The 17775-nt window shown below is 38.1% G+C and overlaps 1 protein-coding gene across 2 annotated transcripts in view; it reads left to right on the top strand.

Moving 5' to 3' along the window:
* Positions 1-12742, top strand: part of zmym2 (zinc finger, MYM-type 2) — a 28483-nt gene extending 15741 nt beyond the window's left edge. For both annotated transcript variants that reach the window (XM_042001520.1, XM_042001518.1), the window contains exons 10-25: positions 396-521; positions 1058-1208; positions 1389-1561; positions 1650-1815; positions 2216-2244; positions 2429-2570; positions 2705-2826; positions 2931-3081; positions 3554-3694; positions 4584-4690; positions 4777-4957; positions 5048-5190; positions 6846-6960; positions 7462-7704; positions 8435-8564; positions 9287-12742. In XM_042001520.1, coding sequence (XP_041857454.1) covers positions 396-521; positions 1058-1208; positions 1389-1561; positions 1650-1815; positions 2216-2244; positions 2429-2570; positions 2705-2826; positions 2931-3081; positions 3554-3694; positions 4584-4690; positions 4777-4957; positions 5048-5190; positions 6846-6960; positions 7462-7704; positions 8435-8564; positions 9287-9512 — 2346 coding nt within the window. In that variant the 3' untranslated portion in view covers positions 9513-12742. The remainder of the gene's footprint in view (positions 1-395; positions 522-1057; positions 1209-1388; positions 1562-1649; positions 1816-2215; positions 2245-2428; positions 2571-2704; positions 2827-2930; positions 3082-3553; positions 3695-4583; positions 4691-4776; positions 4958-5047; positions 5191-6845; positions 6961-7461; positions 7705-8434; positions 8565-9286) is intronic.
* Positions 12743-17775: the final 5033 nt, after the last annotated feature.

Genomic DNA, 17775 nt, shown 5'->3' with positions numbered 1-17775 from the left:
AGATGAGTTGCAGGACAGCATCGTTATGTGTGTGTTGTTCTGTGATGACATTTTTGGAGCACACCACACACAGTACGATCAAAACTCCTTTTTTTTTATCTTCACGTGTGAGGTCTCTACCTGATAAAAAAATCTCATAAGATTAAAAAAATCCTTATGTGTGTACCAGGCCTTAAACAAGCTAAATCATAATAAATGTACTGGTAGTTTTGGCTTTTGAGGTCCACTTCTGCAGTTTCTTGTATTCATTTGAAACTCAATGAGAAAACAGATTTTCTTACAGCTAATGTGACTTTAGATCGATGTTAAACCAGCTACCAGCAATGTTGTTATTGAGGTTAAATACCAGCTTCAAATAATAACTTGAAATTTCACTTTAAACTCACCATTTTCAGAATACTACTCTTCAGACAACCACAAATGGACAGATGCCTCTCTCCACCACAAACAACTCTGTCCAGCTTAAATGTAACTACTGTCGAGGAGCGTTTAGCTTGAAGCCCGAAATTCTGGAGTGGGAGGTGAGACTTGTCTTTTAATCTACTGTAGTTTTTTTCCCCTTCAGTAAACAGCACTATAGTACTGGGAAGGATTTTAATAACCCATCTGTAGCTTTTTTTACCCTTTTAAAAGTTTGCATTCCGGTTTCATTTGGCGCAGTGACATCCATTATGTGCATTTCTGGGAAGCCATCCTATGCAACTTTTTCACGTTGCTGCTGAATTTTGCTTTGCACATTTTAAGTAACAATATTTTTTAATTTCTGGTATTTTTTTTAATAAGCATTTGCCAAAATGTGTTATTTAATTCAGAAATTTCAATAATAGTTATTTTTTTTTAAATATAGTAAAAAAGTGTTGACTTGTTTCTGTTGATCTACAAATCAAGGAACGCATTAGCCTGTTTCGTGGGACCATGTTATGACGTTATTTATCATTTTGTTACATTTTCTAGAACAAAACAGCAATGCAACTTTTAGCTTGTTTTTAAGCATAAACATTGCAAAGGTTAACTTGGACTCGATGGAATAGATTTTTCTGAATGTGTCCTTCTCCAGGATAAAGTTTACCAGTTCTGCAGTAAAACGTGTTGTGAGGACTACAAAAAGCTTCACTGCATTGTAACGTTTTGTGAGTACTGCCAAGAAGAAAAGACGCTACATGAGATGGTTAAGTTTTCTGGGGTCAAGAAGCCGTTTTGCAGTGAAGGTATTGAAAATCTTCTCTCTCTTAGGACACTTGATAAATCTAAGGTTTTTGTTTGTTTTATTTCCCTATTTCTTTATAATTAAGAACTAAGATTCAGATTCTTGTTATCTATCATATTTATCATATCTTTTTCTATCCTTTTAACATTTCTTCTCATTTAATTTGTTTATTCTTTTTAAGGTTGTAAGCTGCTATTTAAGCAGGATTTTATCAAACGTTTGGGTCTGAAGTGCGTGAGCTGTAACCACTGCAACCAGCTCTGTAAGAGAGGCGTGACCCGTCAGCTGGGTGGCATGACCCGGGACTTCTGCAGTGAGGCGTGCGCCAAGAAGTTTCACGACTGGTACTACAAGGTCTGCTCATTTGTGACAAATCTGAATTACATACGTGTTCTAAATTTAGTCAGCGATGTATTGAAATGGTTTCTTTTTTGGCCACTAGGCGGCGAGATGTGACTGCTGTAAGGTACAGGGAAACCTGACTGAGTCTGTGATGTGGAGAGCAGAAATGAAGCATTTCTGTGACCAGGATTGTCTGTTGAGGTTCTACTGCCAGCAGAACGAGCCCATTATGGTCACACAGAAAGGCCCCGAGAACACCAGCCTGGGTATGAACTGACTGTGCACACATTCCTTCTCTATAAATATCCCTTCTGTAGCAGATTCATTCTTCTTCCATAAACTGTTTTAAAGTTTTAGGGATGAATGGTATCTAATACGGAAAGAAAGGGGGGAAACATCTCTGTTTCTGTCTCTGTCTCTGTTGATGTTCGTAAAGCCTTTTTTTCTGAGATCACTCAGTAGTTATAGGTTTATAAACAGAGTCATATTTGTTTTTCTCCTTCCTTACACTCCATACAGCCACACACTTTAAAACCACCAATGTCGGCTTTGAGATGCAGCAAACTTCCTGTCCCATGCATATCTGTGGCTTAAAAAGGGAACAGCATCCACCTTGAGCTATCAGTGTGAAAACTGTGTCACTGACTGACTGACTTTCTCTCACAGGGTTAGACGTGCAGGGGAACAAACTCGGGGTAAGTAAAATTGGAGTATTGAACAGTTTTAGATTATAAAATTGTACATTTTTGGTGACACTGCATGTCATTGATGTACTGATGTAATAGTTTGTAATGCAGAACAATCATACTTTTTTAACTGCATTATTCTATCTTTTGTCTTTTGAGAATGAATGAATTATTTTCCTCTCACCTGTTGCAGCTGGTGAACCAGAGTACCGCAGCATACCCCAGCGGGGGTTTGGTAAGAGATGTGAAGAACAAGGCAGTGCTCTGTAAGCCGCTCACCCTGACCAAAGCCACCTACTGCAAGCCACACATGCAGAGCAAACCTCTGCAGACGGGTAAGAGCAGCACTTGACACCGAAAACTGCTGATGATTATTGTTTCTTGGAAAATTGGATGCAATAATGATAACTAGCAGGGTTTTAATCATGCATGTTGTTCATGATGTGATTTGGTATATCTGTGTCCACAGATGTGGATGATGGTGTAAAGAGGGAGTACATTCCTGTACCTATACCTGTGCCCGTCTTCATCCCCATACCCATGAATATGTATTCCCAGGTCACTCCTACTGCAGTCTCTTTGCCTGTACCGGTAAGACATGATGCTTGATTCAGGAACAGATATGACAGAAGGAAATGAAAGAATGAAATGTTAATTACTTGAATTGATCAAACTTGATTTCCTGGTCCTTCCAGCTTCCTGTGCCTGTATTCCTGCCCACCACCCTGCAAGGGGCAGAACAGATCGTTCAGACCATCAAAGATCTGAAAGCTGAAGTTCCCTGTGATCCCCTGGAGTCTGACCTGCTCTCCATGGCTGAAATGATCACAGATGAGCAGAAGCCAGGTTAGAAATTAGATATATGAATTATGAAAAATGCAGTGCTTGATACGTGAGGCTATTACCATCGCGACGTGGAGGTCGTGTATTCTGGTGCGTTGGTTTGTCTGTTTGCAACATAACTCATAAAGTTATGGACGAATTTTGATAAAATTGTCAGGAAATCTCAGAAATGGAAAAAAGTTATTCGATTTTGGGGGTTATTCGGATCACCGCCTGGATCTAGGAACTTTTCAAAAGGTTTCTTTACAATGGGGTTATAGGGCTAATTTTGCCATTAGAACTTCTAACTAAAAATAATGCTCACAATAATTGGCAAAAGAAAAATGACAATGGCTTTGCGGATGTCTGCGCTCTGACTTCTTCTAGTTCTCCCTCTGTTACAGAAACTTGAGCCAGTTCAGGATGATTTGAAAAGAAAAAAAGAGATAAAATGATTAAATACTTCTTTGGTAACATGACAGGTTCTGTTTTTCAGATGTAAAACCAGTAAAAATAAAAGTGAAGACGGAGCGCGGGGGAGAGGAGTCTTCAAGTAGTTGCTCAGAGGAAGAAGGAGGGCAACTGGAGGAGGAAAAGTATGAGCCTGACCTGGATCTGGAGACAGACTTCCCTCAAGGTAAACATACAGTTGCAGACAGGAACAAGCACTGTCATGATGTTACAGTAAGGGAACGCCAGATTTTACAGCTAGACTGATAGTAAAGACAAACACTTGTTGATCTGATAAAACTGGAAAAAATAATAAACCCTGTTATGTTCTGGATGTGAATCAGGGCATAAAATGCATTTGTATAATCAAAAACAAACTGAATGTGAACATCATTATCAACAATGTGCTGTAATATTGTCCAGTCCAAGCAGCAGGGGACCCTTTAATTACATCAAGAGTCAAGATCCACCTCTTTTCATTAACCAATAAAGTTGTTTTGAAATTGTTTAGCTTACTTAGTCACTCCTATTGACTCATATTTGCCTGCTGGCAAACATAAAGACATTTTAATTATCTATTTGGTACCGTCCAAGTTTAAATGTCCAGGAAATGAACTAATGCTTCAGAAATGATAACAGCTTGTCTTTGGGGTAAAGTCTGACGCGCTCATTCTTTCCCTCAGTGTCTGTAAGTCTTCACTTGCCACTGACTCTGTAGCTCTTCTATAACAACATCTGACTGAATTTTTTTGATGGATAAAGTACATAAATTGAGATTAAAATTCTTCTCTGGGTAATTCTGTCTGATGCCTTCATCTGTTTTATGGTGCCGAGGGATGATAACTGGGGCCAGTTGTAAGAGTGATCTTATAAGGTAGTGTTGAAAGTGCCATTTGAAATGGGTTTTAAAGCAGTGTTATTGGAAGTAAAGTGAATTATTGGCAAGATAGGACATGATTTTTATTGTTAGAAATGAATGCAGCTCCTGCTGAAATTTACAAGCAGCCATTGTTTTTATAGTGACAGATGAGTTGTTCAATTAGACCGTTTTACAAGCAGCTATATAACTGTCTCAGCCTCAGACCCTGTTCCGGTTCTGGAGGGAATGGATGAGGATATGGGCTTCTCTCTACCTCCAGTCCTGGCTGAGGAGTCGGCCCCTCGACCACAACCAAGGAAACTCGTATGTACTCACACATTCATGTATCATGCAGAGGCTTCACACACCAACTTAACAAGACTTGCATAAATGCTGTGTTTGTGTCCCAGGGTAACAAAAAGCAGGCGGTTGAAGAGGGTTCATCCACTTCTTCTCATCTAACTAGCAAATCATCAGAGGGACGATCGCTGCCTCTCAAAGCTCGCTATGGCATCAATGCCTGGAAACGCTGGGTGCTGTCGCTCCCTGACAAATCAGAAGATGCCAAAGTAAAAGGTGGCTCCAAACCAGGTAAACCTTAACCATAACAGAGTTTAGTTACTCTGTAGGTTGTCATATCGTGTGCTGACTGCAGTCTGTGTCTGTTCTCATCTCCCGCAGTGCGGCCTAAAAGTAACCTGTTATTACTGAGTTCAGAGGAGCTGAATGAGACGCTGTCCCAGTTCGTCAAGGAGGTCTGCAGGCCCAATGGGGAGCGCTACTCTCCTGACAGCATCCTCTACCTCTGTCTGGGGATCCAACAGGTTGGTACCAGAAACATCAGCTCTTCTCTAGAAAACATGACGATCTAATATATCAGGAAAAAAAACTAATAATCATTTCAAGCGTTATTCTTTTCAAGCTATTTCTTATAAAAAAAATTAAAAAAAAAAAACTTTGAACATTATTGAGTCATTTCAATCTACCATTGTCAAAAAAGCACAAAATATACCAGAACTTACTACCTGTTTGTCCAACCAGAAACCCTTTGCTGCATACTAGCCTCCTAGCTAACTGTCCCATTACTTTCCTTTAACATCAATAACATTGTCTAAAAATACTGTTACCTTGCAGGAAAAAGAAAAAGAGTACTTATTTGAGTTGTTCATAGTCATGTGAGTGCAGGCAGCTCTGTCTCATTCATGTTGAAGACTGATACTCTCTTCGGGTAGTTTTGTATTTTTTAAAGAGCTGTAGCACATAAGTAGAGAATGAAACATATTTTGCAAGTAAGTTCTGACATAATATGGGACTCATATCACAAGAATGATCTGCTACTTTCATTTTTGAGAAGACAATCTATTTTCACAGTGAAGTTTCACAGCTTACTAATTTATCAAAGTTTTTCCTTTTTTTTTTCTTCTTCTTTTTCTCTATCACAACCTTGTGATGATACTTTGCTGCCTGGTTTCGTTGCTCCAAACTTCTTGGAAATATGTGACTTTTTTTTTTAAATTTATTTATCTAGCAACATTTTAAGAGTTTACTTCGAAGTCTCACTTTGTGACAAATTATACGGATATATAGAAATACACGTTTAAAAATGGTATTGTATAAAAATGAAACTACCACAAAATTACAGAAATAAATAATATAAAAATGTACACATCATTTTAACTTTTTCACAATTTTTTTTTCTCCTTTCCAGGATTTCAGCAGTGATGTTTTGTTAAAAGAAAAAAAAATATATTATCATGATGCAAAATGAAAGATTTTAGAGTTAAAGTAAAAAAAAAAAAAAAAAAAAGTTAAAGTAAATTAAAAATTAAATAGAATCTTTTAAATATCACATAAGTGAAATTTACTAAGAATCCACACCTTTAGAAACATTACCTTTTATTTCCCTAACTTGAGTGTTCATGTTCGAGGTAGGAACAAAATTTAGAGGAAGTGTTTCCAGTGGGTCAGATACTACTGGTGCACGCGCTTTCTCTCTCTTTCCTCTCACATGTGAGAAGCTGCAGCAGCGCAAGCATGGCTGCAGAGTGGAGTACAGGTTTGTCTCTGGAGTTTGATTTTTCTGCCAAAAGCCTGTAAGATGAACTTTATGTGTGTGTAAAAATGGCCTCTGACCGGTTTATGTGAAAATGCAGTGACTGCTTTGATTTAAATAGTTAAACAGGGATTTTTGTGGGCCTGCTATTCAGTGCTGTGCTCTCCCCTCCCCCAATAAGCTAGCTTAACTCATTCAGCAGTGGATTAGTCTTGCAGATCTCTGTAGCAGCATTTTTTTACTTATTTTTTTAATTTTTTTACAGATTACTGTGTCCATTGATTATAACATTTGCTGTTCACATCCTGAAAACAGTGATGATCATTTCAGTATGAGGACACTGATGTTTTGTTGTATGCGAGCAGATTCTCATTTTACCCCTTTTTTTTTTTTTTTTTTTTAACGTGAGCTTTTGTTTGTTTGAAGCATCTTCATGCCAAAGGCCGGAAGGATGACTTGTTCAGTGACCCATGCTACCAGGAGTTTGGACTGGAGCTGAACAAAGTTCTCAAAGACTGGCAGCCCAGTGTGCTTCCTGATGGTGAGTGCAGTCACACACAGAGTGATAACCCATTTATTAATCACTTTATTGCTTTCCAACAAAAACGGGGCTCAAAGAAATGACAAAAACCTAAAACATGTAGTTGGATGTCACTGTGGAAAATAAGAGCTAATTACAAAGAGATGATGGCTGGAAAGAAAATCATCTATCACTGATAATAATGACACTGTGAAGTGGTACCCTTTGTAAGATACACGGGTGTGTTTGAAAGTATGCATGTCAGCACCAGCTGGTGGCACAGTGCTGTTAAACAACCTGTTGTGCTGCTCACTATTATGACTTGTGTCCAGTGATTATAACTCTTCTGCTGTTCACATCCTGACACCTTGTGATTGCACTTAAACGTTATATGAGGACACCGTTAAAATACTAACAGGTTTTTGCATTTACAACAATAAACCAGTGGAAATTTAGTTGCATGATGAGCACAGATCATTACTTGGATTAGTTGAAAGCTGAAGCGTTGGCTGCTCTCTTCAGGCTCGCTGTGGGGTCGAGTGGAGGAGCAGAGTCTGTGGAGCAGCCTGCACCTCGGCGAGCAAAGTCCCGCCGCCCTGCTGCGCTCTCTGGTTTACCTGAACACCAAATACTTCGGACTTCGCACCGTGGAGCAACACTTGCGCCTCTCCTTCGCCAACGTCTATGGCCCTGACACAGTTCATCCTGTTACCAAGGAAACAACTGTCTGCATCCGTATCCCTTCCATCTCTCAGGATGACCACGGTGAGGCTGGAATTTAATATGAACTATTCTTTCCTGTTCCTTTTTTTTACATATTTGATTATTTTCATCTGTCAACAAAGGAGGAGGTAACATAGAGTTTACATTGCAAAACTTTACAATGTAACTGTATTAAAAATTGAATAGTTATTATTGTAATTAGGTTTTGGAACATTTGATGGACAGTAATAATTGGCTCTTGAATGGTGAACCCTAAATAAAGCTGTGCAGACATTTTGAGACCAGGATGGAATTATTTTAAGTGACTAATCTTCAACTCTTATCATATAATTAAATTTGTATTTAATAAATCAGCATTTATTCATCTGATTGATCAAAATGAATACACCCAGCCCGCTGAAACTGAAGGAAATGAACATCATAGTTTCAGATTTGTTTTTATAGCAGTGTTGACTGTGATATTTTCAAATTTTTATCCTCTTTAACACCTACCACAGGTTAATTGGATGAGTGTGACTTTTCACCACATGTGGATGCAACACATTGCAAATCCTAACTTTAAAAGTTTGAACTTTAACCTCATTGTTTATTATTACTTTTCATTTAATGCTTGACAGGGCAGGGTTAAACAACAAAGACATTTCTTCCAGGAGAATTTCAATCAAGTACTGTAGTGCGGTCAATCAGCGTAGTTTCTCAGTATCAGATGCATCATTTTGAAAATTTTAACATGTAAAATGTCTTATTTTGATTATTGTTGTGGTTCAAACAGGGTCTAGAAAGAGGAAGCGCAAATTAGAGGATCATGAGCGGGATGAAGACGATGACTCAGGAGACTCCTCTGTTCGCTGCCCCGTTAAGAAGCATGAGTGTCATCTCTACGAGCTCTACAGATCCAAGTGGTAAATGCGTTTTATCCTACTTTTCTTTTTTATCTCAATATTTTCTCCAGAAACTAAATCAAACTTAATTTAAACCTAAAAGTTTTAGTATTTGAATGTTTTCAAAACACGACCCAAAGTTGGATTTCTAATTTGGAAAGTCAAAAAGGAACCTCACTACCACAACTCCAACATCATAAACTAACCATGGCTCCCCTGCAGATAAGAAGTGGTGACTGCTACAATAATAAATGGTTTATTGCAGCCCCTCGGGTATTTTACCTCGTGGAGTAATGGCTACATTTTACTCATCTGATTATAACCAGACATTAACGACATGATGTTTTGTGTGTAAATCAGTTGGTAGGATTTTTTTTAAGTCCTGTGATTAGAACTTATTGCTGTTCACATCCTGAACCACACTGTTGACTCTTGAAAGATGAGGACTTAAAAAAATTATACATTTTTTAAGACTTTGCTTGTTGTTCCATGGATTCACAGTTATCCCTCTCATCCATCTCGACATTTCTCTTTTCTTCTCCCTCTGTCTTCTACTTTACATCCTTTCAACTCTTTTTTTTTTTCTATCCTTCCTTTTACCCACTTGTACATTATGTTCTTTTATTTGTGCTGTCATTTGAATTTCTTTTCATTCTTCTGCCTCATTTCTCTGCTTTCCGCTTCCTTCTTTTCCTTTGCTTCTCCATTTCGTTGCTTCCCCCTTGTTTGCTTCCTCCCTCCAGCCCACCGTCATTGCGGGAGCGCCTTGATGTCTTCTACGTTCAGCCAGATCCGGCCTCCGGCCCCGATGATCCGCTGTGGTTCAGCTCAATGCCACTGGAGCGACAGATCCTCGAGGGCCTCCTCACCAGAGCCCTTCTGGTCAGGGACATTTACACAGACAAGCAACACTTGGAGGAAGATGAGGAGGAGGAAGCAGATCGGAGTGAGGAAGTTGGAGGAGAGTAGCAGCTGCTTGATTTCTTTAGTAGAACCCTGTGACATGTAAGGTGTCTCGTAATATGTGTCCTCTTCAACTGTCTAGTGTCTCTTTACCCTCTTCAGAGACTTTGTTTCCTCCTGGCGAGGGACGTCCACAACAAAGTTAGAGGATGATGATGGCGGTGAAGAGAAGCCCAAACTTGTACTTTTGCCTCAAAAAGGAAACCAGGGGACAGAAACTTTGATTTCATGAGCCAGAAGAAAAGTACACGCTCGTACTTCAGTTACAGTGGAGCTGCGAGTTATTCCCATAGTCATAACTGCATTAAATCAAAGACTTAAGTTTCTGGATGGTTCTCATGTTTTGTTTTGTTGTTTTTACTAGACAGAAGTCTGAAATGCAGAGGGTTTATCGGTCTCAGACAAACTTCTAAAACATTTGGAAACAGCTCCACTTCTAATTCTACACATTTGTCAGCAGCCACCAGGAGGCCACATGGACGCTAGCGAGCTGTTTAGTAACACGTTCATGTCCTCCTCGCCTTCTCTGTCAAAAGGAAATGTGGGGTGTTTGAGGGCGAGATGAGAATGAATGAGCAAGGGTGAAGAAATAGTTAAGAGTACCTCAGAGCTGATGCTGAGATGAAATCACAGCTGGTAGGTGAAAATTCAGTAGTTCAGCTTCTAAACTCTAGTAGAATCATGGCTGGCAGACGGGATTTATTCAGAGGTTCACAGCGGTTTTCATGTGATCATGTTTCTGGCAGATCCGCCTCAGTTTGACTAAAATCATCAGACTGTACTTTAGAGTATTATCTGATGCATGTCAGAGGAAGAAAACTTTCACTTTTCTGTTTCATTCTGAGCTGAAATTAAAGCACTGACAAGCTTGCGATGCAGTTAGGCTATAATTTGTTTACACCATCAAGCAAAATTGTATACCTTTTCAGTTTTGTTTTTCCAGTTATCTTGATTTCTATTGATAATTAAACTCCAGTTAAGAGAGGAATTTCCTGTCAGTTCATCAGTATATCTACTTCTGCAGCCTGGACAGATGCTGTTGCATAATGTCGTAAATATGGTTTTATATTCACTACATTTCTTCAGATGCTGAGGCGTACGTCAGGCAAGTATTTTAGGGCAATGTTTACATAGCGAGCAGTTTTTAGGTTGAATTATCAAAAATATTTAAAGGACCGAAATTTGCCTTTTCACTGATTAATCGACTCTAACTGACAGTATTCGTTGGCATGAACCTTCACGTCCAGGAAGCAGTTGTGTCACTCAAAAGGTTGATCTTTTAGAGCACAAGAGGTCAGATAATAGATTAGATCTGCTGCTAGTAACTAAATTAAATCCAGTGTGAGAAATTGGCCAAAATCATTGATTGTCAAACAAGCAAAGAAACAAAGCTGCTCATCCGTCATCTCAATCCCGGGTGAAATTAACGATGAAAGAAATCAAGACTGGCTGGTAAACTATCCACATCTTTTTCAAGCTCATCAAATAAAGTGATCTGCTTTTTCTATTGTGTCCAGTTAGATCTGATGAATTCCCAGTTAAGAGGCTATGTTAGAGCCAGCCATCAGATCACAAACACAAATGGTTTTTGAGCATTTTGATGATTATCAGGGTTTTGTGGTGATAAATGCTGAAAACTCTTCAGTGTAAAAAAACAAAAACTAAGTTTTTATTGTGATCACTGCCTGAGGATGGGATTTCTGACTTTCCAACGTCCTCCAGAAGGCAGCATATTGTCAGCCGCCTCTTCCTTGTCGTACCACGTCTCCTTTAGCTGGGCTGCTTTCACACCCTCCCTCCCATTGTCCTGCTCCTTGCTCTTCCTCCATCAGCACTGCTCTCAGGCGAAACCTTTGCACCACAGAGGACTTCCTCAGTCAGGTTAATAAAACTGTTCTTTAGACTGATCCGACTGCCTGTGGTGCATGGGACAGGCTACCTAACAACATGCTGCGTTTCTTTCTAGGACATTAGGGGAACCTTCATTCCTGTGATGTAGCATTACCTGCGTACTAAGCCCAGATTGGGTTGCTTCGATGTGTAAATATCTCTGGAACAAGGCAGTTTCTTCACATAGAGACGACACAGAGGGACTCTGTAGTTTGGGATAAAGAAAACTTCAGCTTGCAAACCTGCCTGCTGAGAAGCCTTTTGTTTAGTTTTTTGTTGTTTTAGTTTTTTAAGAAGACTTATTTATTTCTTTTTTATTAGTTTGTATCTTTATGTTGGGATTTTTACACGCAGCATTTCCTTCTCTCCAGTCGCCGCCGCAGTCCTGCACCTTTTCCGATCTATTAATAATGGAGAGGTATCGGGGAAGGATTTGGCTAAACATGAAGGATGAGAAGTTTTCATAATGTAGAGATCTATTTGTGAAGTCTCTTTTTGTCCATGTGTTTTCCCATTCTTCTAAACTGTTGTAGAGTTTTAGTACTGCAAAGTCAAAGCTTGTATTGTGACAGATAATTGGTCGGATATTTTATTTTATTTTATTTTATTTTTCCCCCCTTTTCACCTAAACACAAGTTGTCTGAGTTACACCATCAACAGCAAAACTTTCACTTTATAAAATTTGTTTAGACATTTCCTCTTGTTCTGTGTGCAAACTTGCTATTTGTTTTGACATTAAGTTAAAAAATCCATTTAGGATTTTTTTTTTTTTTTTTTTACCTCATTAGAATAAGCTGTTAATCTGGGTATGTATAATAAATCAGGATTCTCTAACCTCATGAAAGGAATCTCAAACTTCCTCCTGTTTTAAAACATTTTCTTTGCACAGTCCAAATCACTGCTCCCCCAGAGTTTTATTTTGGCTAAAGAGCAGATGTTCCCGTTATTTTGTACACCTGAATGCGTTTTGATGTGAATCAGCAGTGAAATCCATCAGGATCAGCTGTATTGAATTTAAACTGACGATATTCACGATTAGTGTCACCAGCCCACAATCCAAACCTTTACACCTTGTATGTTGGTAAACCCTGGATCAGACGGCACTGGTTAACCAGATAAATTATGCTTTCTTTCTTATTTCCCTTTTCCAGTTGGACTGAGAGACAGCAACCAAACCTGCCACAGGTTTGGACCTACAGTAGACGCTGTGGCTGGCTTTGAAGCCTAATGTGAATGTGCCTATCTGTATATAATGAAAGTGAGTGATTGTGACTTGAATCTTATGCTCTGTGTGTTGGCTGATCTGCTGGATACGGTTATGTTTAATAAATGATTTCGTTTTCTAACCTGACTCATTTGTGGTGATGTTTTGCCTTCTTGTCTGACAGCATGGCCACTGAAGGATCGACTTAATAGTGTTTTATAAATGTCTGACACTTTAAGGTTTAATTTTTATGTGCAAATGATTTCAACTATTGGAGCTTTAAAATAATTCAGATATGAAAATTGTCTCAATAGCTTTTTGTTGCATAATTTGTGCCAAAAGAAGTCTCACTTATATTTTTTTGGCATGGTAGAAATGATGCCCTAAGAGCTGTTAAGGGAAATGTTTTATTTTAGTTTGCTAAACTGGCCCTTTAAACAAAGTTACTTGAAGAATATTACAAATCATCCCAAAAACGAATGGACGGAAGTAAAAAGAAAAACAGATTCTTGGTACACACAGCAGGGTTCCATGTATGTGTTCAGATCATGTCTTATTCTGCAAAATTGCATTAACACAAAACATTTATTTTCCTGATTTTAACATAAAATCACTTGATTTCAAAATGCAGACATAAAACTTGTACGACTATCAATATGAAAAAAGGAGCCAAAGTGAAATGCTTTTTCACAAAACAACTTTTTTCTTTTTAAAAAGTGCACATAGAAATTAACATAAAACTTGATCTAGATTTAGACTTTTCAAACAGCTTTTGACGTTAACATAACAGCTGAGCTACGTCTGAAAGACTTTTTAAACCCCCCGCTTTAATCTAAGTGTATTGTGAGGTCAGGTTTAATCTGACATACTTCAGGGACGGCTCTGTAGCAAAAGAGAATAGTTTCATAAACACATTTAAAAATATGTAAATTATAAAATAATGTGATTCTGTAGGTATTTATGATTAAGATAACATTATTCATATAGGCTGGATTCCTCCTGAATTTGAAATAACTTACTGTAATAGTAAAAAAAATAAATAAAAATAAAATTTTATACAGATGTGTATATATATATATTCATATATATTGTATATACCTTTCCTCTTTGAAACTATTTTATATATATATATATATATATATATATATAGTTTGTAGAAATGTGCTAGGAATGTGTGAAGAGATTTAATTAATAAATTGTTCCCAAATGTTTTCCTTTCTTTCCATTCTTTTTTATGTTTACACAAAAGGATAGTTTTTCTTGTAAATTCAGACAAACAAAAGTTTGAACAAATGTAAGCAAAATATTTTTTTGGCTCGTATTCTGTTAATAATCCTGAAATATGTCAAACTGATCAGCAGCTCAGCTTAAAATGACTGGTTTACAATATTTCTAACAGGCTTTTTTTAACCTTTATTTTTGGTCAGTAATTATGAAGAGAAAGAAAAGGTATCCAATTTGACCAACCCTCCATGGCTGTAACCTGATGGATGATTATTCTTTGGCTCTTTTTCAGATTCACCTTTCACCAGATAAGAACAAAATCTAAAATTTTTAGGGCGAACCTTTATTTGAGTTGACATAAAGTGACATTAGTGAAAATAAATCTGGAGAGTGTTTTGTGCTTAACAGGCAGGGCCAACATGAGGCCCTCCTCATTGTGTTTTGACCTTCGCTATCATGTCCCATTTTTACAAGGTGCCAGGCAGACATGGCTCTGGAAGAGCGAGTGTTATCAGCCAGGTGACGGACAGCAGAGCAGGGGGAGGCGTGGCCTGTCAGCACCCAAGAGTCAGAGCAGCAGCCAAAAAGACAAGACCCTGGGTCATGGGATGTAACTACTCCCATCAGTCTGAAGCTGCCTGACATTCTCTATGCAGTTTTTCTTAAGACACTTAACAGGTAGTAGGTCCAGAAGTCTGGGAGGACTTGTCACAGGTATTCTGTGAACGTTGGCTGTGATCATGCCTGCCATCTTCTACGGGACTCCTCTTCAAACACCTCACCAATGGCACTGCATGATGGATAAAAATTTAAACATACAAATGTTTTTAGAGGTTTGCACAGCATTATATTTATGATTTGTAAATTTACTTGTTAATGCCATAAATCGGCAGTTTTTAAAGGGAATTCTACATTGGTGTTTGAATGTTTCTAAAATAACCTGTAATTCACAAAAAATCTGATAAGGATCTTTTTGGTTCCAATACTTAAATTAAGACTGGGGTTATCAAAATCTTAATTAAAATATGTTCTTTCTTATAGCTTAAGGAACAGAATTTGATAGAGACACATGTTTTATGACTTTTTTAATGAATTGAATGTTCAAACACAATATCTATCAATTGTGTACTTTGCACACTGATGTTCATTATTTACATTCCTAGAGTTGTCCCAGGACTGAGAAACCACAACTCTTTTTTTCAGAGGACATTATTAGAGGAAGTGTGGAGACAGAACAAGAGATAAGACGAGTTAATATTGGACAGATTTTTACTGGCTGGAGAGAGTTCAGAGAAGAGATAGGATGCAGGATGAATGCTGAATTAGCCTTCGTTAGGGGGCTCCACAACACAGCCACTTTAAATTTATCCAACAGGTGAATTTTCTGAACTAAGAACACATTAACAACGTGGATAAAGAAGGGTAGAAGCGCTTCAGACTAACATTTTTGTCACATCTAAAACTTTTTTCTTTTCTTTTGGTCAGTTATCATTTTTTGTAAAAAAAGAGGTGAAGCCTCTATGTAGTGTAAATGAAATGGCTTAATGGAGGGACAACCCTGTCCAACCAGAGAAAAGTCCAAATATCTGAGGATACAGTGAACATATCAGCAAGATAATACAAGGTAAAAAAAATGTATGCATGCAGAGAATGGCTCAGACGGCTGAAAGAGATGAAAACATCAAACAATAGGAAAACCTCATCTTGGGTGGGTCTAACAAGGGTTAAGGAGCTTCAGCAGCAGGGACTCAGAGGGATGTAACCAGGAGTTACAGAGCTGGAAACCTTAACTGTTGGACATGTGGCATGCTTCAAGAAGAAGGTAACAAACATGCTCCTCAGGCCAGAGGTCAAGGACTGAAGCAAGTAAACAAGATGGATGACTTGTACACTAGAGCTGACAATAAGCAGTATCAGCTGACTAATAATAATAATAATAATAATAATAACATTAATGGGGTGGGTTTAGTTTGGAATAGATTGAAGTGCAGGATGAAAGGCATGAATGTGGGATGGGTGGGCCTGATGAATTGATGAAGCTAATGCAGCAAGATGGTGTTGACCCCTTTCAGACACAGAGATGTGTCAACCAGTTTGGGTAAAAGAAGATAGAGTGCACTGACTGGGATTGAAAGAAAGATCATGTTGACCTGATAAAGGACTGGAAACTGTCTAGTGAATGAAAAGCAGAACTTGTGGAGCCAGAAACAAAAGTAGGAAATGGAAGCTGAGCATCATTGAAGTTGTTTTCTAGATAAGTAATCTCCTTTATCCTCTTTGTGTCTGAGGGTTCATAAATATAAGCAAACTTCAGACTGTTCAAAGTCCTCATCGTTATTTTACTGGAGGTATCTGCTACTACCGCAGGGCACCAAAGATAGATTGATTCCAGAAGTCCAGAACTTTACTACTGGAAAAGATTGTTTAGAGGGAGGCAGTCAGTCTGACAGCCAAAAGTAGTGAGGGGCAGGCAGAAATCCAAAGGCTGAACAAGGATACAGTCAAAAAGTTTTTTAATTGGCTTAGATGGAAAACATCATGAGCTCTAAGTTATTAGAGGGAAAACATGTTAGGATAGACAATCATGACTGCACTGTACTGGTATAATGTTATTTGTTCACCCTCCTGTTTTCATATTCATATACCTGATTTTCAAGTTGTACGACTTTCTGTAAAGTTTTAAATGTTCATTGTTGTAGTTGCAACCAACTTTGAGATCTCCTTTCCTCTCACGAACGAGGCGCCAGTGTTTTCTGTGTTGAAGGAGACAATAAAGGAAGTGCTGCAGCTCTTTTGTTAATGTTAAAACAATTTTACCAGCTCTTATCAGGGCTCTTATACTTACAGGTAATTTCTTTCAGTTAGTAACCTTCCTCACTTAAAAAAGGATGAAATGCCAAATAATCAAAAATCACAAGGAAACATGATGTGGAGGAAATGACGATCAAATACAGCAGAGAATACATGCTAAGGTGAGAAATGAATGATTAAACAATGGTGCCCAGTTATTACTTAACTCAGCAGAGGTGTGGAGAAAAGCAAAAAAAAAAAAAAAAACAACGTAACGCAAGTATAAAAGCAGACAATCATTTAAAATAACATAACAACCATGACAACTTTGAGATTAATTCTGTGAATAATGTCGTCCACTTAGAAACGGATTGGACAGGTTTCATCAGAGGGGACCAGTTCAACCATTACCAGCTTCGGTTTTCCGTTACATTCACCACCATCGCTTCATAATGTCGCAGAGTAAAAACTGTTCAGCATGGTAAGACAGCAAGAGATTTTTAGTCAGAGATAAATAAAAACAGCATATTTCTCAGGGATATTTTCAGCAACAGATTAGTGCTCACTGTGGATCTCTAACACCACAGTATGGTTTGGATACTGATTCAGTAACACTGCAGCTCTGTAGCACAGAGGAATACTTGCTGCTTGGGTTGTACTGCAACCTCAAATCAGAAGTCATTGGGACATTATAGGAAAATAAATAAATATATTAATAAAAATCATTTCACTTGCTTCCTATTTATTTTAGAGTTGATTTTGAAATTCTTTCAGTTGCCTCCATAGTCTCACTCCACAATATCGCTCAGACCTCCTTCAGCCCTACACTCCTTCATGTTCCCTCCCTTTTTACCATTCCTATAACCAAGAGGAAACTTAAAGGTGGCCGAGCTTTCTCTGTAGCTGCATCTAGACTGTGGAACCAACTACCGTTGCACATTAAGGGGATGTCTTCAGTTGCTGTTTTCAAATAGTCTCTTAAAATGCATTTTTCTCTTTGGCTTTTAATTCAGTCTGAGATGTCAGCTTTTACTATTTTCTTTGTATTACTCATTTGATTTGATTTTAATATATTGTTTTATTGCTCTTATGTTTGTGTACAGCACTTTAGTCAACTGTGCTGTTTTTAAAGTGCTAAATAAACGGCGTTGAAGTTGAATG

The sequence above is a fragment of the Melanotaenia boesemani genome, chromosome 12 (genome assembly GCF_017639745.1).
Source record: "Melanotaenia boesemani isolate fMelBoe1 chromosome 12, fMelBoe1.pri, whole genome shotgun sequence".
NCBI lineage: Eukaryota > Metazoa > Chordata > Actinopteri > Atheriniformes > Melanotaeniidae > Melanotaenia > Melanotaenia boesemani.
Note: the sequence above shows the minus strand (reverse complement) of the source record. Positions and strands in the feature narration are given on the sequence as shown.